The 24,090-nt window shown below is 56.6% G+C and overlaps 1 protein-coding gene across 7 annotated transcripts; it reads right to left on the bottom strand.

The window, feature by feature from the left end:
• Nucleotides 1-960: 960 nt before the first annotated feature.
• SORBS3 (sorbin and SH3 domain containing 3) lies at nt 961-22,829 on the bottom strand. 7 transcript variants are annotated; one of them, XM_032389197.1, is made up of 21 exons: nt 22,434-22,829; nt 19,747-19,903; nt 19,376-19,493; nt 17,512-17,705; nt 16,621-16,684; nt 14,392-14,558; nt 13,845-13,938; nt 11,796-11,883; nt 11,462-11,548; nt 11,315-11,368; nt 10,446-10,532; nt 9,817-9,863; nt 9,292-9,431; nt 9,017-9,069; nt 8,846-8,892; nt 8,545-8,659; nt 7,026-7,151; nt 5,540-5,848; nt 4,642-4,736; nt 3,985-4,091; nt 961-1,782 (listed from the first exon to the last, which is right to left on the bottom strand). In XM_032389197.1, exons 13-21 carry the CDS (start codon nt 9,353-9,355, stop codon nt 1,721-1,723), a joined length of 978 nt encoding a protein of 325 aa, XP_032245088.1. In that variant the 5' UTR covers nt 9,356-9,431; nt 9,817-9,863; nt 10,446-10,532; nt 11,315-11,368; nt 11,462-11,548; nt 11,796-11,883; nt 13,845-13,938; nt 14,392-14,558; nt 16,621-16,684; nt 17,512-17,705; nt 19,376-19,493; nt 19,747-19,903; nt 22,434-22,829; the 3' UTR covers nt 961-1,720. The 7 variants fall into 7 exon arrangements, with proteins under 7 accessions (XP_032245088.1, XP_032245082.1, XP_032245083.1 ...); XM_032389191.1 differs by having other exon boundaries at nt 14,392-14,430; XM_032389192.1 differs by having other exon boundaries at nt 13,845-13,911; nt 14,392-14,430.
• Nucleotides 22,830-24,090: the final 1,261 nt, after the last annotated feature.

Raw genomic sequence — 24,090 nt, 5'->3', positions numbered from 1 at the left:
ATTCACAGGCAGAACTAGGCACCACCACCTCTTCCCACCCACCTGGGGTCGGGGTGCCCTAAGCGACAGGCCTGGCAGACAGGACTGCCGGGAAGAACATAGAAGACGCCCAACCCAGGGAAGTCCTTGGCCTCCCGCATGACCTTCCTTGTCCAGGACAAGGACTGCCTGCGCGTATGGTGCACTTTGTGTACCTGACTTCACATTTTATAATGATGTGACCCAGACAACTTAATTTCTCCGCCTCAGGCTGCGGTCCCATAAAATGGAATCCTACCCCCGCCACTGGGAGGCTTACATCAGAGAGCATACGGGGAACACCTTATGCCCTGCTCAGCTACCAGCAGCTGCCAATGAATGGAGTTTTCTTTCCTGGCAGAGCAACCAGGCCCGGACTGCGCCACTCCGTTGCCCTGTAGGGACCACCAAGCCCCAGGACCCTGAAACCCTGGGCAAAAAGAGTTGCTTTGGCTAAGCTGTGCCCCACCACTCCCAGCTTCCCGCAGTTGATGGCTCAAAAACCCGAGCCCAAAGAAGAAAGTAAGCAAATACACGAGCACTTCGGTTTGGAAATGGAGCACACAGAAGGAAAACATTAGGAGCAGAACAGCTAGAAATGTCATCTAGTCCAGCAGCCCCATGGCGGCTCCGGAATCCAAACAGCCTGCACACAAGGCCGCATTCAGCGCTCATCTCTGGTTTCTCCCCATGGTCGGGCTTGCCCTGGGCCCTGTGACGTTGTCTCTCTTGGCGCTGCCTGTCCTGGGGGCTGCCCCATTCTGCCTGCGACCCGAGGGCTGAGATCTTCAGACAAGGATGGTACTTTTCCACCCTCCCCTTTCACACACAGCCTCACGGCCCACCTGGTTCCCAGCACAGCCAACTGCAGAAAGAATTCCACAGTCCTAAGCAGGAGGAGCCTTCTGCCCGGAAGGAAAAGGACTGGCAAGGTCCCTGGTATCCAGGTTTATTTTACAATCTCTTCCAGAGGGGACTTGGGGGTTGGAGGAGCTGGGGAGGCAGGAGGGGAGGCTCCCTGGGGAATACCTGGAGTACGCCAGTCCTCTGAGGCCCAGCCCTTCCTGCGCCTTACAGCAGCATGGTCACACACACAGCCCAGGGCTTGGCAGCCTGGGGGAAGGGGGGGCCTTCGAGCAAGACCTCTTGCCAGGCCTTGGGCACTAAGGGGTGCTGTGTCCCTCTCCCACCTCACTCCCAAACCCAGCTGGAAGCAGGAAGGCAAAGGGGGCAGTGGGCAAGCTGGAGTGAAAGGGGACGAATCCGCTCCAGGCAGAGGAGGCCTTTGGTCTCTGTTAGGTTAGGAAGCTGGTCCTTGGTAGAGGAACCCCATGGGGGTAAAGCCGGGAGCCGGTCCCTGTTAGAGGAAACGCCATAGCCAGGCGAGGTGGGGGTGGGGGGGGCTCCAGGGTCTGGTCTCAATAAGGCCTGGAAACAGTCTCCACTTCAAAGCAGACCTCTATATTTGGGGAGTGGGGTAGGGGAGGAAATAAAAAGGCTGCTGGAGGAATGTTTGTGAGCTGTGGGTGGGAAGCAGTCCAGGGGGCTTTGAGGGGGGCTCCGAAGAACGGCTGCTGGGGTTGTCTGCAGATGCCAGCAGCTCAGGTCTTGGGGAAGGAGGATGGAGGGGGGATCCTCTCCCCATAAGTGCTACTGCTCCCCACCCCATCCTGGCTGGGCTCTGAGTTGCCACGGAGACCACTCACACCGGAGCTACGTAATTTCCAGGGAATGTCCCAAATTTCTGGGTCCTTCGGGAGACACCTGAAAGAAAAAAAGAGAAAAGGCATAAAAGGCATTCCCCAGACTTCTTGAGTAGGAATGTGGGGGTGAGGGACCTTCCCCCTACTGGCAGTGCCCGGAACTGCAGGTGGAGTCCCTGTCCCAGGGATGGAGGATTTGTTTTACTCACTTCTGCCCCCTAGTGGGAAGAGGGGCAAAGCTACACTTCCTAATTCAAGGACTTGGAATTTGGGTCCCCTGTAACTTGGCACACAGCACCAAGTTTCCTCACCTTCCTCAGGAAAGCAAGGAAGCCGGAGGTTGAATCCAGAACTTAAATGTGGAGGAAACTCACTGGTCTCACCTTCAATTTAGACATGGGACAGGCAGGCAAGGCCTAAAGAGAAGGCCAAGTGAATTCCCCAAAAGCACTCTGTTGCTTAGGGGTAGAGGCGGGAGTAAAATCCTGTCCTCTGGTCTGCTACAACCCCAAAGAAACCCGTGTTCTGGAGTGGAGAAGAGAGAATGCTAGAAGATATAGGAATGTAAAATGAAATTAAAGTCCTGAACCTTCCCTTCCTGGCAGGCTGGCATCCTGACTTCCTGATGAGCAGCCCATGCTCACCCTGCCCCCAGGCCTTGCCGATACTGTCCCACTGCCTGGGATGCCTCACCTGCCCCTTAAGGGCTAGCTCCCCCACTTCCTCCAGGAAGCCTTCCCTGCCTGCACTATCTGAAGTGATAACCACTAGCCACATGTAGCTACTTAGCACTTGAAATGTGCTGGTGTGGGGCGCCTGGGTGGCTCAGTTGGTTAAGCATCTGCCTCAGGCTCCCTGCTCAGTGGGGAGTCTGCTTCTCCCTCTCCCTCTGCCTGTCCCTCTCCCTGCTTGTACTCTCTCTCTCTGTCAAATGAATAAATAAAATCTTTAAAAAAAAGAAATGTGGGGGCACCTGGGTGGCTCAGTTGGTTAAGCGTCTGCCTTGGCTCAGGTCATGATCCCAGGGTCCTAGGACCAAGCCCCACATAGGACTTCCTGCTCAGCAGGGAGTCTGCTTCTCCCTCTCCCTCTGCCGCTCCCCCTGCTTGTGCTCTCTGTCTCTCTGTCAAATAAGTAAATAAAATCTTTAAAAAAAAAAAAAATAAAGAAAGAAATGTGCTAGTGTGACTAAGACATTGAACTTTCTAAACCTTTCCTCTAAAAGCACTTGTGGTTTTAATACCACAAAAGTGGTGTTTTTTCTTCTTGTCTATATTTGCAAAACTTTATGAGTGGTAAAAAAAAAAAATTCAAATGCAGAGGTATACAGAGTAAAATGAGAATGTGCCCCCAAGCCCACCCCTCCAAGGCAAGAACCGTTAACAAGTTAGCACTCCATAATCACTGGTGTGTCTAAAACTTGGTCAGCAATGACGTGCTAGGATTCAGATGAGAAAGGATGGGTTGCCAGGTCAAGAGACTGCCGTTGGGGCCCCCTCTGCCCAAGCAGCCTTGCCACCCTTTAAGCTCTGCAGTGGGAAGGGCTTCTGGCTGCTCATTACTCTTTGAGGATGGCCCCTTCCTCTGGAGCAGAGGCCTATATGGCCCTGTCCACTCGGAGGAAAAAGGCCATGTGAAGCCTGCTGGGTTGGTCACCTTGAACCAGGCCAAGGCCAACTTGAGGCTTCCTGCTTTAGTCCTTTGCCTGAGCTGCCCTAGGGCCAGCCCTGTGGACTAGGGAGCCAGCTGCTAACTGGGGGTGGGGGTGGGTGATGCATGGGTGTGAGTGAGACTTGGTCCTTTCCATCAGGAACTTAGTGTCTCAGGAGACAGGCCCCTCCCCCCAAAACTGCTCCAGAGACAAGTGTGTGGTGGGAAGGAGCAGGGGTGTGAGGGTCGGGAAACCTGCTGCCCCGAGTCTATACCGACCTCATCAATGACCCTGGCCTCGTCTATCAGACATGAATCTTGGCTGAACCAGCATTGGCAGGCCATGGCAGCCCACCCAAACCTCCCCAGCAACCCCCAATATGTCCCCTTCTGACTTGTCCCCCAGCACCCTAAGATACTCCCTCTGGTCTGCCCCCAGCTATCCCGCTGGGGTACTCACAGATAGCCCCCTTCCAGTCGGCCCCGCAGCCCACCCACAGCCCCCTTCCGGTCGGCCCCGCAGCCCACCCACAGGCCCCTTCCGGCCCACCCCGCAGCCCACCCACCAGGCCCCTCTGGCCGACCCCGCAGCCCACCCACCAGGCCCACATACCCACGAACCAGCCGTCGTCACACTGCTGCATGACATCCACCCGGTCCCCCTCCCGCAGCTCCAGCTCATCCTCGTTTTGGGGCCTGTACTGGTACATGGCCCGATACCTGTGGGAGACAGCATCACGGCAACCACTGGAGCCTGGCCCCTGCCTCAGGTCAGGCCCAGAGAGTCTAACCCAAGTGTTGCTACATCCCCTCAATTTTCCAGAGGACCCCATTATCCCCTGGCCCAGCTCCAAGAAAGGTGACTCTGTCTGGCTTCAATGCATTCTTTCCCCGGCCTGCTCCCTGTGCTCCGAGCCCTACCCACCCCAACCCCTCCTCCTCGAAGCTCCCACTGACTTCAAGTCTGTTCTACCAGTTCGCACACTTCACACATACACGCACCGACCTCAGGGCTGGAAACCCAGATAGGAGGCTGAGGCCGAGGGACAGAGAGTGGGAGGCTTGCTTTAAGGCTATAGGGCTGGCTGGGACAGGTCAGGCCCATCACAGACAAGTGGCCCCCCACCAAATCATCCCTAAGTGCCAGAGGTAGGAGTTTTCCAAATCCATCTTAGGGGGGAAGGGGCAGGCTACGGGGGCGTCAGTGTGCTCAGTACTGCCTGCCAAGCAACATGCCACCCCTGACCAAGCATCCCCAGATGGTACTCACGGAGTCCAGTGTATCTGAGTGGTGTTGGGGGGCATCCCCAGGTCCAGGGGACGGCTGGAGCCTCCAGGATGGGACAGAGCTGACCCAGGAGTGCTCTGGGGGTCCACAGGAGGAAAGGCAGGCACACACAAGCATGAGGGAGGGAGGAGAGTGTCATGGCCCCCCCCCCCACCTTCCCTGAAGCAGCATTTCTCATCCTGTCCCCATCTTATCCGCTCAACCCCCATGACACAGAGAGGTCTGTTTGATCATTTCACTTCACAGGTGCTCGGAAGCTGAGGCCCAGGGAGGGTAGGAGGCTGATTCTAACGGCCAGCACATGGGAGGGGATGGGAGGCGTCCGTGCACTAGCCTTGCCCGCTCACGTCGGTTTGCTGAGAGAATGGACGAGCACAGGAGAGAAGGCCCTTGTTTACGGCCTACCTCAGTATGAGGACCAATGAAGTCTTTTACCCATCAGCTACTACAAACTTTTAGTTCAAACTACCCCATTCCACAGCTGAGAAAACCCAATCCAGAGAGGGTAAGTCATCTGCCCAAGGTCACACAGCAGGTGAATGGCAGACTTCTGACTCCCTCAGGACTGTGTCCCAGAAATTGATATAGGCAGATCACGAGAGTGGAGTCTATAGGGTCAGGAGGCCTGCGCTGGCTTTGGGGTCACACCTAGAGCTGGCTGGCTGCCCCATGCCTCTCCCAGCTGTAACTGCAGCTCAAGGGCCAAAACCAACTTCACGGGTGTGAGGGCCACAAGGCTAGGGTGGTTCTGCCCTGCTCTCCCACTGCTCTGTCCTGGGGCACACCAGGAAGGATTCCAAAGTGCAAATCCACCAAAGGAATGGAGGAAATAGTGTGGGGAGCAGGGATCAGCTCTCCAGTCTGAGGCAGGTCACCTTACCTGGGTCTGGGGTCTGGGCTCCTGGGTGGGGAAGGAGAAGCCGGTGCGGCGGGGGGAGGTCCGGTTCCCCCAGTCGGTGGGATCCACTGGGCTGTGCGGCGTTAACGGGGAGCCGGAGTGACGAGCCAGCCGGGCAGTGGTCAGGCGGGGAGACGCAGGGAGCTGGGGACCGTCGTCACAGATACGGAGCCGGGGCTCGCGGTACACCTGCACATAGCTGGCGGGGAAGATGCCCTGGCGCCCCGTGCCTGAGATGCGCCCCTCGTACCAGTTCTCGTTCACCTTGCGGATCAGGCAGATGCGCTCCCCCTGGGGGTGCAGAAGGCCATGAGCATCTGCAAGGCCCTCGGGAGGCCCGGGGGGCCGTCTCATGTAGACCTGGCGCCTTGCGCAAGCGAGCCAGCTCCGAGCAGGTGAGCAGGAAGTCACAGTCACGTCACAAGGCAATGGTAGAGTCAGGAGCCGAGGCCAGGCTGCCTGAGGGAGCCCAGAAGTCGGGGCTCTTCCCACAATGTGCCTCACTGGGTGTGGATCAAGGCCGGCCTCTTTGGGCAGCCTACCCGACACCTACTCCTTGGACTTCACAGCATCCTCTCCCCAGAGTTCTGGTCCCTAGAGTTCTGGTGGCTATTAACAAATTGGGCTCTGCCAGTTCCAAGTTGTGCAGCCCTGGACCAGTGACTTTGCCTCTCTGAGCCTAGTTTCCTCACGTGTTTAGTGGGGATAACAATCCTGTTGCTGTGAGGAGCAAAGGAGATCAGTGGCAGACTGGTAAGAAGCACTGGACAGGCATGAGCCACCACTGCCACGACACAGTCCTGTCCCTGCCTCCTCGCTGGGTGATCCATCACCAGTGCATCAAAACACGAACTCTCCGAGGGCGGCCAGTGTGTCCTCCAGCCAACATGCTTGCTGACATGAGGTGAGGCGGCCCTGGGGAGGATGGTCTCCAGCCCTCTCCTGCCCCCCACCTCTTTCCACCCAGCCTTTCCCTCTCTCTCCTTGGGGCCAGCTCTTCTGGAGGACATTCACAAGGGGCATACATGGCCTGTCCCAAAAACCAACCAAAGGGAGACCAGTTCCCTGTTTTCTAGGACAACATTTCTCAAACTTACCTTGACCATGGTCTATAGCAAAAAATATGTCCTAATAACAAGCCTATACACGCACATGTCCACGGGTATATATGTAACTGCTTAAAAGTTTGACCAAATACCCTTTCTACATGCAAGACATTCTAACATTTCCATTCTGCTCTTCTAAAAATGCTGACTGTGATCCTCACAGCCTACCAACCTGCAACTGAAAAAAAAAAATGCAACTACTCTAGTTTCAAACTTTTTAAAAAATGGGCTAAATGAAGGGAAACATATCCAAAGGGATTAGGAAAAATTTTAAATACTGGGTGACGATGGGTACACTTGACGCTACACATATTTACCTATGTCTTCACATGCCCCCACCCCCACTTCCTGCAGGGCCGAACCTTGCGGAAGGATAGCTCCACCTCCAGATCTCCCTTGAAATTGTACTGGGCTACAGCTTCTCCATACTCCAGCACCTGGTAGGTTGGGGGCTTGATGGGCTTCGGGATCTCATCTGCAGGTAGCACCTATAGGAAGAAAGGTCATGAGAAAGACTCAGCCCGGGCATCAACCGGGCACAGACCTGGGGCTCCTGGGAGGGTAACAAAGAGACGATGGTATGGGCGTGATCTGCCCCCAAAGCCAGTGAGGACGTGGACACCAGACACAAGTTTGGGGGTGGCTGGGGTGAGCACAGCCAAGGGATGGTTAGTCGCAGAAGGCTGCCGGAGGAAGAATTTCCCCTAGAGGTGTGGAGTAGGCAAGATGGAAGCCAGTCCTAAGAGACAGCTTAAATTGGAGCCCAGAAGTAAATGAGGAATTCCAAAAAGCAGCACACACCTGGTAATCTGACCTGAAAGTGGGGATCTAACATTTTACTACTGCTGAGAACCAAGTGTCCCTCTTTCCCCTCCCTTCTACCCCACCCAGTGCCCAGAATCCCCATATTCTCTTTGCTTCATCCTACTCATAAAAAAATCAAGAAGCTAGTAAACTAGTTCATACTAAGATGTAAATTACTGATACGATGGAATACTGGCTGTACTTTGTGGAATTTCAGAATCAGAGCGACTGTTCTGAAGGTAGGGGAGGCCTACTGATGCTTGTCAAATTGAGAGCCCGAATTAAACAACAACCCAATCCATGGGTCAAAGAGGAAGTCACAAAGGAAATAAGAAAATAGAGTTGAATGAAAAAAAAATCCAAATCTATGGGGTGTAGGTAAAGCAGTGCTTAGAGGGAAATTTATATCATTAAATGCTGATACCATATTTTTAAGTAAACTCTACCCCCATTGCGAGGCTCGAACTCACAACCCCAAGATCAGGAGTTGCAAGCTCTACCGACTGAGCCAGCCAGACACTTCTGGATCTTGTACTTAACCACTTGTCTCCAAACCTTAGCAAACACATTTGTAAAATGGGGATGACTAGTCACTTCTCAGGTTAATGAGAGGAACAAGGGAGGTAATACACACAAAGGAAGTGATGAATGTATGTGTGATTTGTAAGCTGTCACACACTTCATGCTCTTGGCAGTTGCCCTCAGGATCCTTCCCAAAGACAGCGTGCGAGAGACGGATGCTGAATGGTGACAGTCTGGGCTGGTGGCCTCTGGTGCAGAAGCGGGGTCATGTGGTTCTCCATGGGCTGGGCTCCACCTTTGGCACTCATTTAAGAAACATGTCCTGAGTGCAGGCAAAGCACTGGGCCCAACCGTGCGGGGGGCCGAGGGCATGAATGAGGCTGACTTGGCCCCTGCCCTCTGGAGTTCACAGTTTTACCTACCAGGAAGCCTGTAAGATGTGGAGGAGCAATCAGCTCCACAGAGGGGCCGTGCAGGGATAAAGGGGTATGCACTCTAAGTCTCTGCAAACCCATGCACCCTCCCAGCTGGGCTCCTGCTTGCTCCTCTGCTTACCTCCACATAATTAGCAGGGAAGATGCCTAGCCGGCCATGGTGCTCCCCCTCCAGCCAGTTCTTGTCCACCTCCTTGTGGATGTAGACAATATCACCCTTCTTCAGAGTCAGCTCCCTGCAGGCCAGAGCAAGGATATCCAGCAAGGTGAGGTCCTCCCAATCCTCCTTCCCTTCAGACCCTGTCTAGTGCACCCAGAGTCTCCTCCACCCTCTGCGGGAGGCTGTAGCAGCCCTGTCCTCCCTCTCCTCCCACAGGGTGCAGAGACATTTGGGGGTGGGGGTTGGAGAGAAGGGTACTTACTTCGGGGACTGTGCCTGGAAGTCAAACTTGAGTCTGGCAGCCTTCCTCTGGGCAGGGGGAGAGGACAGAGGGAGTCACCTTAGTCAAACAGGTGGCAGGTCTAGAACAGCCATCACGAGAACCACCCCAGATCCCCATGCACCCTACCCTAGTGCTCCCACCCCTCCTTACCTTCTTCTCTTCCTTCCTGGCCGGGCTGCCCCCTCGTTCAGAGGCATTAGGGTCTGTGAAAAAGCGCTACCTCAGCTTGGGAAGGCCATGTCTGGGGCGGGGTGTTGGGATGGGGTTCTGCTCCCCCCCACCCCAGCACAGGGCCAGTGTTAAGAGGGGGCTCTGTGACCGTCCTCCTCCCACCCCAGCCCCACCCCAGCCGCACGGGGCACCAGCATATCGGTTGCAGGGTGGCGGGCCTCTGGATAAGAAAAAGAGCAGGATCTGGTCCTTACCTCGAGCCGAGGAAGGGTAGACAAAGTCCCTACGACCTAGGAAGGGGCTTGCTCCATCCGCCATTCTGTGGGGGCTCAGGGGCCGGGAGGAACCCCGGTAAAGTGCATTCGGGGAACTGGAGCTCCAGGCGGGGGCCGGACTGCGCGGGGACACAGTGTGTGAGCCACCTGTCTGAGGCCTCACACCCTACGCCACTCACCCCTGCCGCCCGAAAGTCTCCCCGTCTCCCGCCGCCTCCTCCCAAGGCGTCTCCCACGTCCCGGGCTCTCAACAGGATGTCCTACTTCCCCAGCAGTCGCGGCCGGGAAAGGGTGCGGCCTGGGGCCGCGGGAGGCGGGAGGGCGCGTGGGAAGCGCGAGGCCGCGGGCCGCGGCCACCCAGTCCTCGGGCGGGTACAGTTGCCCTCCGCGGCCACTCGCCGGCCTCCAGGCCCCTCCTCCCGCGCCCTCCGCGGGGCTCGCCCCCTCCCCGCGCGGCCGCCGCCGCCCCGCGCCACGTCCCCCGCGCCCGGCCTGGCCACTCACCGCGCGGGGGGCCGCGGCTCCCGGGACCGTCGGGGCACTTGGGAGCTCTGTGAGGGGAGACGGGGCGCGGTCAGGGCCCGGGACGCCGGGTCCCCGCGGCAGCCGGCGCCGCCGCCTCCGGAAAAGTTTGCGGCTTGGAAGGGCAGGCGGGGTGGGGAGGGGTAGGAGCGACGCGGGGTCCTAGAGTCGCCCGCATAGGCGGGCGGGCCGAGAGCCCAGGAGGAGCCGAGGAGCGGGGGGGGGGGGGGGGGGGGAGGGGGGGGAGCCGGGGGGGGGGGGAAGAGGGGAGGCCGGCCCAGGAAACCGGGGCCGGGTAAGGGTTGGGGTCCCTGTGGACTGAGGTCGGGGGTGGGGGGGGCGGGGCGAGGTAGGGGCGGGGAGCCCCTGGCACCCGGACGTCAGGCTGACGTGGAATCGGCCTGGAAGGGTTCTTAGGGGTCATTTGGAAAAGTCAACGCCCTGCATTTTGTAAAGGAGACAGCAGTCAGGGATGAAGTCCGTCCAAGGTCGTGCCGAGTGCGGCTGGAGGCGACACCTCTGCTCTGCCTGCCCCTCCCACCCACGCTCCGCTGCTGTGCGGGGGACTCCGGGTCCCAGAGTCACCCAGGAGGGGACTGGGAGGCTGGTACCTTGGGGGACGGCTGCCGGGTCTCAATTGCCCGCAGGTCCTTGTCCAGCTCCGCGCTCAGCTTGGCCAGCTCTCTCTCCAGCAAGACCTGGGGGGAGGATTATGGGGAGAGACTTGGGCAGTGGGGGGGTGGGGTGTGGAGGGCACAGTGGGGGAGCACTGATCGAAGGTCAGATGTGAGAAACTTAGTGGGCAGCAGGACAAAGCAAAGCACACTGTGCTTGGGTAAAGGGCAGGCTCAGGGCACAGGGCCAGGACAGGCTCCCTGCCTGTGGGCCTGCCCAGAGCTGTGTCTCAGGGTGTCAGGACCGCCCTTCCACAGCTTCTCACTGGCCCTCTCATCGGTCCAGCTCACCCATCCCTACTCCCAAGATAGTACCTTAGTACTTCCTGATAGTGCCTTTTGTCCTGTTACTTTGCTGTTGGAGAGCCCATAAAGCTCCCCAGTTCCTCTCTCATCAAGTCTTCTATGGCTTTCCACAGCCTGTACCCCACCTGCTTTCCCTTCCACTGTCCCTCCAGCCTTTGTCTCTGCACTCCTCCACACTGAGCACGTGCTCTCTCTGCCTGGCCAAGCCCTCCCAGCTCCACCTCCAAGAATACAAGTCCACACTGACCACTCCCTTCTCTGCTCCCACTCTGGTCACTAGACAAGTATTCAACACATATTTGAGTGCGTATTGTATGCCAGGCACTGTCCCAGGTGCTGGGGATACAGACGTAAACTGTATGGGACTGGAGAGGGTCAGAGCTTTGGGTCTCTGGCCTCCGCCCATGGTCACTGGGGCCAACAACCACCCAGAAGTCTCCCTCATTTGTCCCCAAGCATAGCTATCTCCCTCCCCCTCCAACATATCCTGCAGCACTCACCTCAATGGGCTGGGAGGGCTTCTCAACAGGGTCATCCACTAGCGGTTTCTTGGGCTAAGGGTGGGAAGGGTGAGTCAGAGGGGGAGGATTCCAAAATGCACTAACCAAGGAGCATGTGCACTCTCAGAGGGCTAGCAGGACACTCACCTTCTGTCCAGTCTCTAGTTCTTGCAGGAACTGGTTCCAAGAATCTTCCGTCCAGACATTGTCTGCTTTCTCTTGGCGTCTGGGCACCTGCATGGAAGTGGGTGGGCATCAGCTTGAGCAGAGGGGCACCAGGACACTATCCAGGCTCCAAAAGCAGGCTTGTAGGCCACTGCCTCAGCCCTCTGCCTGCCAGTGCCTTCCTAAGGATGCTGGGCTCTCCTGGCCACATAGGACAGGCTCCAAACCCAAAGGGCATGATCCTACCCTTCAGCAGAGGGGCCTGGCCAAAGAGCACAGTGCCGGGGCAGTGAGGGCAGGATGCTGGGAAGGGTACCTGATTTGGGGTCTGGTGTAGGGAGGATGCTCCAGGATTGCAGTTGAAGGTGCTTCTAGGAAACTCTTCAGAGGGGTCCCAGCTTCTTCTAAAGAAAGGGGAGGACATCTCTTCAGTTTCCTTTTAGGGAGTACGGCGTAAGTGAGAACACAGCCCTGCACATGCTACCACGACCCCCTGCCCCCTGCTACTGGCTCCAGCCTGTGAAAACAGTGTTACACAGTGGAGAGTTATGCGCTCGGAGTTCAAGTGCCAGCTTCATCACTTAGCTGGGGTCTTTTGGCAAGTTACTGAGCTCTCAGAGCCTCAGATTCAATACCTATAATATGAGAAGGAGTCCCACCTTCGTGAGGGTGCGGTGAAGCTCAGGTGAGGGAACATATGTGAGATGCCCAGGAGAAGGCCTAACACGTGCATCTGCTCCATGAGTGGCCAGTCCCTTCCTACTGGCCTTAGTGAAATACCCTACGTGCGTGTTCAGTCTGGCCCCACGGCTGTGGCTATGTATGTTTGTGCAGCTTTGAGGAAGCTGGTCTTCCAGGTTGTCGCAGTCGAGTGGTCTTGCACACATGCCCAAGGGTGTGGGTGGGTCTACATCCTAGTCCGAGGAGAATCCCGGGCAGGATAAGGGCCTGCAGCCCTGACTCGGGAGCCCTGGGCAAGCTATTTTTGCTCCCTGCGCCTCAGTTCCCTGGGGGTGCTGCATTCAGTGATGTCATCTGTGAAACCACTCCAGCCACCAAGGCTCCACACTGTCACATTTGCCTTCGTTCCCCTCCAGGGCTCCTTTCTTGGCTGGCTTAAGTGTTCCAGACTCTGTTGAGTCTGAATGTTTCCACCACTGTACCAAGATTATCAAATGATGGAATGTCTGACCGGAGGGTCAGGATTTATTGGCTGTAACTATGACTCTATTCTCTATTTTAGAAATAATAATATTAGCAATACCACTGATAATGAGAATAGAATACATCATTCCTAATTTAGGGAAGCTCTAGTCATAGTTGAGCCCGTATATTAATAATATTCGTGGAGGGGCACCTGGGTGGCTCAGTTGGTTAAATGTCTGCCTTCGGCTCAGGTCATGATCCTGGAGTCCCAGGATGGAGCCCCATGTCAGGCTCCCTGCCCAGCGGGGAGTCTGCTTCTCCCCCTGCCTCTGCTCCTCTCCCACTGCTCCTCTCCCCACTCATGCTCGTACTCTCTCTCTGTGTCTCTCTCTCAAAAAAATAAATAAAATCTTTAAAAAATAGTAACACGTAGAGACTTGCTATGTGCCCAAACCCTCACAACCACGGTGTGGTCCCCACTCAGCAGAGAGCTGAGACTGGTTAAGTTGCCCAAGGTCACATGGCAAGTGGCAGCGCACCAGCTTGAATCCGAACTCTGCGTTCAACTCTTGAGCTCTTAGCCTCTATCTTATTAATGATGCCAAGAGCCACAGGCCAGGTATGGCCACGTTCTTGAGGTTAATACCTTCCTGTAAAGGAATAAGAAACTCATTGATTTCACTTTGAGGCAAAGCTGCTGATTCTCAAAGTCTGGTTGAGCCCCCTCAGGGCCCCGGCAGCCTGGGCTGGGCTTGTGTGGTTTGTGCAGAGCAAAGGGATACATCCTTCACTTATGTGGAAGGGTGAGGAAAGTCGGATCCTCTTGGGAGGAAAGTTAGGATCCTCTACATCCCTTGTTTTCTCTCAGGCTTTGGAGTGAATGGCCACAGGTCCACACCTAGCCATGGGCCACCCCACTCTTCACCCCATTATGACCTGTGGATCTTGGCGTGATGAGTTCCTGCTGCCAACCACAAAAGCAACGCAAGCATTCCTGACCAGGAATGGGTGCAAAGTCCACCCCTGCCCACCACTCCCCTTTGGCCCCGGCAGGGAGAGAGAGAGTATCTGGAATGGTGGGGACCCTAAGAAGGAGCAGAGCTGCGAGATGGGGTGGGGGGAGAGGCTGTACTGGCTGTGGCCACCAGGGGGTGCCAGTCCCCGCCAGGAAGCCAGTTTCCCTCTGCAGCCCTTGGGCCCCTTTCCCAGGAGGACTCACCCACTCAGAGAAGAGGCCTGGCCTGGCCTGGCAACCGGTCTTTGCTGGGGCCCTGGATGCCTGGAGTCTGTAGAGGCGGCACAGGAGGAAGCCACTGAAGGTGGGAGAAGACAGGCCAGGGGAGGTGAGAGCTCAGCTTGAGGGTACTGGGTGAGCACTGAAGATTCTGGCACCCACTCCCACACATGCTCTTGGGTGGCTGTGGGAACAGGGTTAGGGGTGCTCTGGACCACGCTATGGGGGCTTTGCATCAAAAGCTTTACACTCCTCACTAAATCTTCACAACTCTGGGGTAGGTAGTGTCCCCATTTTACAGATGAGGATAGAGAAGCCCAGGGAAATCACAGCCAGGGCAAAGACACTCACTGGACAGTGAAGCCGAGGCTCTTCATTGCCACCTACCAGGGAATTTGGAGCTCACCGGAAATGGGCTATACGAACTTCTCAAGTTGAACTAAGCCAACTGGGGAGCCTCAAAGCCAGGCATGGCTTACAAGATGGGCAAATGCAGGCACTGAGCTGGGGCGGGCCACCCGCCCCCCCTCACCTTTGGGTGATTCCTCAAAGGTCCAGTCCAGCTGCAGGTCTGCGGGAGCAGAAAGGACCAGATCAGGGGTGGGGCAGCAAGCGAGGATGGCGAGCCCCGTGAGGCTGCCTCAGCGGCTCCCAGCCGTCCTCCTGCCTAGGGCAGGGGACAAGGGGCTGAGTCAGGGCCTGAAGAATGTCCCGAGGGAGGGAAGGAATTAGGAGGGCAGTTCTCTGGAGGGTTTGAAATGCCTCTGGCAGACTTAGGGCCTGAGTGAGCCAACCCAGGCAGTGGACTTGCCCAAACCCTCCTGCTCCTCCCTCCCTGCGTTCCCACACACACCCTTTCCCTGACCTTTGTAAACCGGCCCTCACCAAGTCAGGTTGGGGAAATTCCACTTCTCCTTCTCCCTCTTTCCCTTTCTGCACCCTCTTCTCAATGCTGGTCCTTCCCCCTTTGCCCAGATCCACTCCTCATGGCGCTCATGACTTTCCGGGGCCTCCTAGGAAAAGCTACTGACCCGCCAACCCACTTGATCCCCTTGGCATGCAGACGTGCCACAACAGCACCTGTCTTAAATCCAGACCAAAATGCCTCTCTCCAGATCCCATACCGTCCTCCAGCTCCGGCATTGTTTTGTTTTCCTTTGCGGCAAAGAGTTGGCCATAACAAATTCACTGTCTCCAATTCCCCTTTCCCGTAAGTAAATTTCAGCCTCACCACGACTGCCCCAATCACTCTTAAGAAAGACGCCAGTGACCTCCATGTTACCAAATCAAAATACTTGACCCATCAGCAACATCTGTCACAGTGGCTCATTCCTCCTTGAAATTCCTTTTTCATGTCGCTTCAGGAAGACAACTCTGGTTCTCCTCTCTGCTGTACCTTCTTAGTCTGTTTGGCTGACTTCTGCTCATCTCTCAAACCTCTACACATCCAAGTGCCTCAGGGCTTAGTGCTTGGGCCTCTGTCTATCTCCCCAGGTGATCCTGTCTAGTCTTCTGGCTTAAAAAACCCCATCTATTGCAGGGATTCACATTAGAATTAGTTGGGGAGCTTTCAATCAAAATCTTTTTGAGTGAATCCCAGGTATTTCCATCTGCAGCTTAAGCCTCACCCCGGAACTACAGACTTGCATATTAACTGCCTACTTGACATCTCCAACCAGATGGACCTCATTGAAAACTGAATGCCTCTTAGACCGTACCTCCCTCAGTCCTCCCTGATTTTGGAAGCAACATCCTTTGACTTGCTCAGGTTTCAAGTCACCCTTGACTTCTTTTATTCATGCCACATCCACTCTATCAGCAAATTCTCATGACTGTCTCCAGAATCCCACCAGGCCCGCTGCTACTGCTCTGGTCTGAGACACTGTTGGCCTCTAGCCTGGATGAAAGCCAGGCCCTCTAAGTGGTCTGCTGTGTCCTTCACTGCCTCATCTCCCACCGAAGCTGGCAGCCAGAGTGAGCCTTCAGAGCATGTCACTCTTCTGTGCTCAGAACCTCCCCTTGGCTCCTCAGCTCTTGCACAGTAAAAGCCAAAGCCCTGATCAGGGCCCCAAAGGCCCTCCGTGACCAGATCCCGTCACTCTGACTCCGTCTCCCACCAATGCCCCTCTCACTCCCGTCCAGCCTCTCCTTGCTGCTCCAGAACCGGCCAGGTCTGCTTCTGCCCCTGGGTCTCTGCTGCTCCCCCTGCTGCCAGGCTCCTCCCCTGGCTCTGTAGGGCTGGCTCCTTCCCTCCCTCAGCTCTCGGCTCAAATGCCACCTATCAGGGCCTTCCCTCACCAGTCTGCACTGGGCACTGACCTTTCCTTTTTCTCCCTTGCCCTTACACCATCTGCCATATTAAATATGTATCTGTTTATTCTCCCTCTGTCTTAAGCTTCACTGGGGAAGTGACATTCTTTTTTATTCCCTGTTTCATCTTCAGCACCTAGAATAGTGCTCGGCACACAGTAAGTGCTCAATAGATGGTCAGGGGACTGATTGAACAAATGAGTGACTGCATGGCTTCCCAGTACTGTCAGAGGAGACGAGGGACAGTGTCTCGTCATTGTCCTCCCAAGGACAGAAAAGAGTTTGGAGACTCCTCCCCTTTGGCCTGTTTTAGGGAGGACCCACCACAGAGCCTGGGGTGGGTGGAGAAGACCTCCCAGAGTGGCTAAGTTCCCTTTTCTGCCCCTTCGTACCCCAGCCCCAGGGGCTGGAGCCCACTCAGCAGAGAGAGGGCCCTAGAAGGGTGTCTCACCTGGCATTTTCCGGTGAATCTGCTGGAACATTCTCCGGTACCAGTCCCTGGGGCTATCAACACTCTGGGATCAGAAAAGACAAAGTCAGGCCACCTTCTTAATAGGAAGCCACAGAAGTTTTTCCTTCCTGAGTCCTTTCTCTGGCCACCCTTGAAGTGGGCAGGCTGTTGTGATAGGTCTAATAAAGTAACTTCATATGGCACATTACATATGAATAAGGTGTAGAGAAGGATCTCCTCAGTGATGATCTATCCCGAGGCTGTAAGATTTGGGGTGATTTCTGTTTTTTCTCTTTGCTTTCCTATATCTCTGATGTTTCTACAACAAACATGTATTTCTATGTAATGACAAATAAATGCAATAATATAGGGGTGGAATGGCATTTCACAGCTGAGACTGAAAACAGCCCTGGGAGGTATGTTACCTACTTCACTTTCAGATGCAGAACTGAAGGCAGGCAGCTGGAAGAAGGGCAGGGCCCTCGGAGCCTGGGCTCTGGATCCTTCCAAGCCTGCCACAGTGTGAGGGCATCTCACTCAGGACTCTGCCGGCTCATTCAGCCCAGTCATTCACTTAGCGGCTGTGCCAGGCCCTGGGGCTATGAACAGAGGGGGTCCCTTCCCCGGGGCAGCCCTTACAGCAGGGGCTCTGCACCTCTGAGAACCTGGGGGAGCATTCTAGATCTCCCTTTCCCCCCACAGACCACTTGTGCAACTCAGACCACAAGAGCGCCTGTAATTTATGTGGTTCCACCCATCATGGTGGAACCGCTGCTTTAGTCTGAAATGGTTTGGGTGCATTCTTCGTTGCTCCCACTTTAATTCACAGAAGTGGAGCTCAGCGTGAGGTCCCTGGTCCCCATCATCAGTGGCCCCCAGCCCTGGACTCACAGATCGGGGGGCAATAGGCATGCCGCTCTCATCCACAGGCCCGATTCCCTCATATTTGACCCAGCGCTTGTCCCGACGCTTGCTGTCTTTGGTCCATGTGGCTGACCAGTTCTGGGGATGCTGGGAGGCAGGGGTCTTCTGGCTCCCCGAGGGCCGGCTGCCAGGACTGGGCCAGGTCTGATACCAAGCAGGGTCTGTAGGGAATGAGCAGCAGAGCATTAGCAATGGGCAGGGGCCCCACCTGGACTTGTTTGTCCCTTAGCTCTTCAGAACATTGATCCCGTGGGTTCAAAAGTTTCAACATCTTGTTTGTTTGACTTGATGAGACAGACTCTACAGCCTTCCCCATTCCCTGCAGGACCAGAGGCCTTTGTTTATTTTTTAGTTAAAGTAAATGAAAATGGATTTTGTCTTGAGAAATCGGTGCCCGTGTCTGCCCTATCCTTTCTGAGGGCTGTCCTAAAAGCCTTCAGAATGAGGGCTGGGAATCATTACTTGCAGAGAATGCTGGGGACAATCCTAGCTGGGAAGGCAGCAGGGTGTGGCAGAAAAGACACTGGGCTTGAAGGGGGGACAAAGAATTCAGACACCAGCTCTACCACCTACTGGCCATGTGACCTGGAGCACAGCAAGCAACCTCTTGGTGCCTCTGTTTCCACTTCTGTAAAACGAGGGTAATCATGGCAAACATCCAGAGAGATCTGGTGTGTATGACCGTGCCTAGCACAGTGTCTGACACACAGTCACAAGGCTCTTGAAGAGGGATAGAAACTCATTCACCAGGGGCGCCTGGGTGGCTCAGTCGTTAAGCGTCTGCCTTCGGCTCAGGTCATGATCCCAGGGTCCTGGGATCGAGCCCCACATCGGGCTCCCTGCTTAGCGGGAAGCCTGCTTCTCCCTCTCCCACTCCCCCTGCTTGTATTCCCTCTCTATCTCTCTCTCTGTCAAATAAATAAATAAAATCTTTAAAAAAAAAAAAAGAAACTCATTCACCAGACATGGTGACTGTGTCCTCAACTTCCCCAGAACCTTCAGCCCCCAAGTCACCAGAGCTGCAGCATAAGAGCGTTGGGGCTGGAAGGACCAGGGTTGGATCTCAGCTCGGACTCTATGACTGAACATCTCTGAGACTCCGGTTCCTCGCTGGGAAGAGTTTGATAATTGTACCTTATCTTTCTAGGACATCAAGGGATTAAATGAGAGAAGGCTTATAGTGTGTCTTTTCAGTGTCCTGCATGTTCTAAGGGTTCAACAATTATTTGTGAAATGAATAAACTACTTGACACAGTGCCTGCCTCAGTGAGATGCTCAGTAAAGGATGTCTGCCTCCTCGGGAAAGGGGTCCCAGGGGTTGACCTGCTCCCAGGAGGTCCTGGGATCTTCTGGACTCCATGGCCCAGGCTGGGATGACTTGTGGGAGCCCAGGGGCTGACGGGCTCTCAGAGCTGCCTCTCCAAACTTCTGCTTGGCTGGTGAGTACAGACTTGTGGGGTTTGGCCCCCTGCTCTTTCTGCAGCCAACATATGCTCACATTCCTCCACCCTTCCATCCCCAGTCCAAGCTATTCCCCAACCTGCTAGAGGTCCCCGTGCCTCCCAAGGCTGTGTCCCCTGCACACTTCCTTCCCCTGGCAGGGAAGGGATGTGTCAGCCTGCTCTCTCCCTCAGCAGATTTCACACTCACAGGCCATCAGTGTTCACACAGAGAAGGGCAGCTAGATGAGCTCAGAGGCCCGGGACCTTGAGAGCCCTCCATGCCCCTCCTGCCCATCACAGGGTGGTGCCAGATGGTAGGGCTCAGGAGGCTCTGATCCCCCCACCCCCAACACGGGGCTCCTGGAGCAGGTTTTCCTGAGCAGACCTACCTGGGTGCCGGGAAGCATCTCTCCTCTGGGGGACGTACCCATTGCACACGGTCCTGGGCGCAGGGTCATGAAACTGGAAATTAAGGGTATTGGAGCCACCATTCCGGATCACAGGCACCTGTGGGGAGGGGCCAGGAGCTGCAGCTCAGGCCCGAAGGTTCCGCAGAAGGGTGGCAAGCGCAGACACAGTTTACCCCACGGTGAGGGCTGGAGGGCCCTCCCGACCCCTTTGCTGGTAGCCAGTGAGGCTCTCCGGAGCTGTCTTCTGCCCCTTCCCTCCATTCCTTTAATCCTCCTGCTCCCTCACCTGTCCTTGGAGGTCCCCGTCCACCCCGGGCCCACAGGAACCCTCTCCTCACTGTCTCACTCACCCGTGCCCCCCGGGAGGACGACCCTCCGTGGGCCCGGAGATTGCCGGGGAGGAGGTGGTCCAGGCTGAGCCCAGCCGCGAGGTTGCAGGGTGGGGCCTGCATGCTTGGGTCAAGGTTGGGGGGCTCCGGCTGTGCCAGCTGCTCGTCTGTGTGTCCTCTGTGCGGAAGGAAGGAGGAAGGGGAAGCCCTGCTGGGCTCGGCCGCCTGTGCCCTCTGGGCTCAACCTTGGGGGCGGGGAGGGGGCAGCGGTGTGGGAGCTCAAGGACCCAGGAAACAGGCCTCTGTGGGCCCTGGCCTGAGGGCTGCCCAGGCGGCCCCCAGAGGCACAAAGGGCTGCTTGTTAGGCCTGGGCAGGAGCTCGGGGTGGGCGTGGGGGAGGGGAGGCTAGTGAGGAGGAGGAGGGCGGCTGGCGGGGAGCGGGCCTGCTGGACAAAGCCTTGGGCACACGGGCCTACTCACTGCACAGTGTGGCCTGCTCCCCCAGAGGGAAGGCAGAGGGGACTGGGGCAGCTGGCTCAGGAGGGCCTGGGCATTCAGGACTTTGTTCCAGGCCCCTCTGCCTCCTCCAGTCCCTCCGTGAGCATCTGCTTGCCAGCAGGCACAAGGCCTTACTTGGGCTGAGGGAGAGGCCCAGAACAACAGCAAGGCCCCCCGCCTACTGCCCAGCAAGGCCAAGGTTATGGGAGGGGGAGAGTGTGGGGGCATTTCCAGGCGGGAGGAACCACTCCTTCTGAGCTCAAAGGAGTATCAGCTCCCTTCTTTGGCCTTCTTCCCTGGGACTGAAGCCTCAGAGGACTCAGGGGGCCAGTGAGGGGTGGGATGGAAAGCAAAGCAGTGGATAGGAGCCAAGTGGGACTTGCTCATGGAGACGTGGTGCTGAGTGTCCCCCACCCCCACACACCACTTTCTTTTATACCTCCAGGCTGGTTTTGTTTTTTAAGATTTTTTTTTTTAAAGTAATCTCTACATCCAACGTGGGGCTTAAACTCACAACCCCAAGATTAAGAGTCGCACACTCTACTGGCTGAGCCAGCCAGGTGCTCCTAACCTCCAGAGGGCTTTTTTGAACAGAGGGTCTTCCTGGCAGCACCATGCCTGACTGGCTGGCCTGGTTCTTCTCTCCCATGCAAAGGTTACTCCAGGCACCCAGGAGATGGAGGTGGTCAGGCTGTCCAACAGGGCTTTTCAACCCTGCGGGCTGTGGTGCAGAACTCAGCCTCCCCACCTGTGCAGCTGGACTGGACCAGAGCTGAGCCAACCTCCACTGCTGGGGCCGGACCCATTCTGGCATTTGTGTTTGGAGTTAGGCTTGCGTGTGCCTGTGGGGTTTGGGGGCTCACGAGAAGGCCCAGAGGGCCTGGTGAGGTGCTGTGTTTGTGTGTGGTGGAATGGGAGTACAGTGCTGTGAATGTGACTTGTGGGAGGTACCACAGGGCTGGGAGGTATGTGAGCAGCTTGGGAGTTGTGGGTACAGAGGGATGTCAACTGAATGGTAGTGGGGGGTATGCAATGGGGGTTCATATGAGCAGCACAAGAACTGTGGAGACTAGAGGGGGTGAAGTTACAATAGGGGACTGTGATTACTTCTGTACCCAGTTCCTGCTCAGGCCACAAGGGCTGGAGGGTACAGACAAGGCTGGTGACAGGTCCCTGTCTCTATTCTGAGTGGGGATTTCTTCTGACATTTGAAAGACCTACTGGGGACATAGCTTTTCCATGCTCATCCCTGGCTGTGGGGGGGCGGGGGAGTGAGGGCTGGGGCTGGAGGAGGGGCTGCTCACCAGCTGGATCCAATTAGGACTCCGACCAAAAGCAAAACATGCGGACACACCCCAGTTCCCGCTGTTTTCCCTCCCCTTGAGGGGGAAATTGAGGCAGGGGAGAGCAGGAGATCCAGAGGCCTGAGGCAGGCTGGTTCCTAGCAGCAACCCCTCCCTTCCCAGCTGACTGCGTGAAGCCAAGTTGCAAGGTCAGCATCAGCAGTCCCAACCATCAGCTGACCCCGGCCTCCTTCCCTCTCCTCCCGACACACCCTTCCCTGCTCAATGAGAACTGCCCTCTAGTAGTTTGGGGAGGACAGGATGTCCCCCCATACCATCCAATTTTCAGGGGTTACTGATCCTTGGTGGCCTAGCTTGCCCCTCCCCAACTGTTGCCTGTGGCAGGCAACCTCCAGAGACAGACAGGGGTGCATGGGGAAGAGTGGGCTCACTTTTTCTCTCAGTGGCTGTGCCAGGAGAAACTAAAAGCCACTTCTCATAGAGAGATGGGGGCATGGAGGCATTGGTCCTGCATCTGGCCGAGGACAGAGAGGTGCCAGGAAATCTCTGGGGTCCTCCCAGAATTCTGGCAGTCCTTCGCCCAAAGGGCTGGAAGATGTGAAGTCGCTCCACTGTTTGTAGTTGGCAGACTCCTTTCCACCTCCAAGTATGGCCATGACCTTGGGGGCTTGGCCCTAGGAGCTTTTCCAGGTATTTTCCAGTTACAAACCCACGTGGACAAAGACAGGTTTTCTCGAATTTCGCCTTTTCCTGATTGAGAGGGGACTTCACCTCTTTCCACCCTGGAGATGGGGACGAGGACCCCCGGGGGAGGGGCACTCTGCCTTCCCTTCGGGTTGGGCACGGGTCCCTCCCCACCCTCGGGCCCCCGCCTCCTCTCCGCCCCCTCCCCTTCCCGGCACCTACCTTCCCCAGCGAGCAGGTGGCACCGACTGAGGACGCCGGGGAGGGCAGGAGCATCTCTGCCCGGCTGCTGCCTGGTGCGGCCGCGGCGGGCCCTCGAGAAGGTAGGGCAGGGAGAAGTCCGGGCTGTGCCGCTCGCCCTCGTGACCGGGTCAGGACGGGCTCCGCGAGGCAGGGCGCCCGAGGAGGAAGAGGGAGATCGACGGGGCGGAGGGCACGCGCAGGGAGGGAGGACCGCGAGAGGAGCGCGGGCGGGCGGCGCAGTTTGTCTCCTTCCAATCTGCGCTGTGGGCCGCGCGGGTAGGGTGGAGGGGCCGGCGACTCCCTCTCCAGCCTGTGGGGCGGGGGCTCGGGCCGGCCGGCTGGGGCGTGCGAGTGCCCTCCGTCGGGCCGCGCCGCGGGGACGAAGTGGCCCCCTGCCGAGGGGGCCGGGCCGGCCGCGGGCGGCGCCGGGAGGGGCCGCCGAGGGTCCCTGGGGAGCTCGCTCTGGTTTCCCAGCTGCCTTCCCCGGCCCCCACCGCAGGGCTGGCGTCCGGGCGGGGGGTGCGTGTGTTGGTGGGGGGGCGAGCGCCACTCAGAGTTTCCAGCGACATTTCCAGCGTGTGGGAAGGGAGCCCTGCATGGCGGAGCCAGGACAGAGGGCAGGAATGATTAAAGATCCCGGGTCAAGCCAGCAACTGATACCGGACCGGCAGCCTCGCAGACGGGACCGAGATGCAGACAGGCTGGGGCCGAGATAAGGGCGCCCCAACAAGTAGAGTGGCTCAGAGGACCGAGTTAAGGTCCCGCCGCCTCCTTCCCCACTTGGGGAGATTTTGTGCTTTCGTAAGCGCGCGTCCGGGCGTGTGCAAACAAACACACGCACACAGATGCGCGTGCACCGGCAAATGGGCGGATGCTCACACACGTGCAAGCACCGATGAGGGCAGCCCGGGGAGGAAATCGGCCTTAGGGAGCGGCCCCCTGGGCGTGCCGCGCCCCTGAAGAGGATGAGGGCGGGGTCCCTTTGGCGGGGATGGGGTTACCAGGGTCTTGGTGTTCCCATACACCGTGTTTGTTTTGATCTTGCTGCTTTTCCGCTGTTCCTGCTGCTCTGACACCAGTCTCAAGAGGCTGCGCCCATTGGCTCCCAACCCCTCTGGCCATCCCGTCTTTCCCTTCTCCTCCAAGCCTCTGTGTGCACAGAGCATGTTATAGAATGTGAAGGTGCTTAACGAATGTTTACTGGTAAAGGAAAAACTGGAGTACTTCTTAGCCCTTGGCTTGGTTCTGGGACCCAAGCCCCAAACCAACCAATAGCAAGTAGTTATCCAGCAATTTCACGTCCATCTGGGGAGTGATCAAAGATAAATTATAAAAATATGAAAACATTTATTACATGCCTACTGGGTGTAAGACTGGTGTCCTGAGACCACCATGCACTTTAGGGTGTTTTCCAACCACATCATTCAACTCAAAAGTGGAGAAGGAAGGGAATGGAGAAAAGATGAAAAAAAAATTTTTAAGTCCACCATTATTGATGCTATTAGCTTTATCTTTTCTCAATTCAGTTAAAAGAGCTCTCCCCGTGTGGTGAACCAGCTTGAAACAATATCACATGTGGAAGAGGAAGGAGGCATGTTTAGAAGCTTGAGAGAGACAGGCATGCTGGCTAGCGTCC

Source organism: Phoca vitulina, unplaced genomic scaffold (genome assembly GCF_004348235.1).
Source record: "Phoca vitulina isolate PV1807 unplaced genomic scaffold, GSC_HSeal_1.0 scaffold53, whole genome shotgun sequence".
Lineage (NCBI taxonomy): Eukaryota > Metazoa > Chordata > Mammalia > Carnivora > Phocidae > Phoca > Phoca vitulina.
This window is presented reverse-complemented; position numbering and strand designations above follow the sequence as displayed.

What these genes read in the sequence shown, in the direction of transcription:
- SORBS3 (XM_032389191.1), bottom strand. Translation starts at nt 19,848, where the DNA reads ATGCAGGCCCCACCCTGCAACCTCGCGGCTGGGCTCAGCCTGGACCAC. An exon ending in CCCGGCAGCCGTCCCCCAAG is followed by an intron (nt 9,864 to 10,445) that starts GTACCAGCCTCC and finishes CTCCCCTCACAG; the next exon opens with AGCTCCCAAGTGCCCCGACG. An exon ending in AGCCCAGACCCCAGACCCAG is followed by an intron (nt 4,737 to 5,539) that starts GTAAGGTGACCT and finishes GTGGACCCCCAG; the next exon opens with AGCACTCCTGGGTCAGCTCT.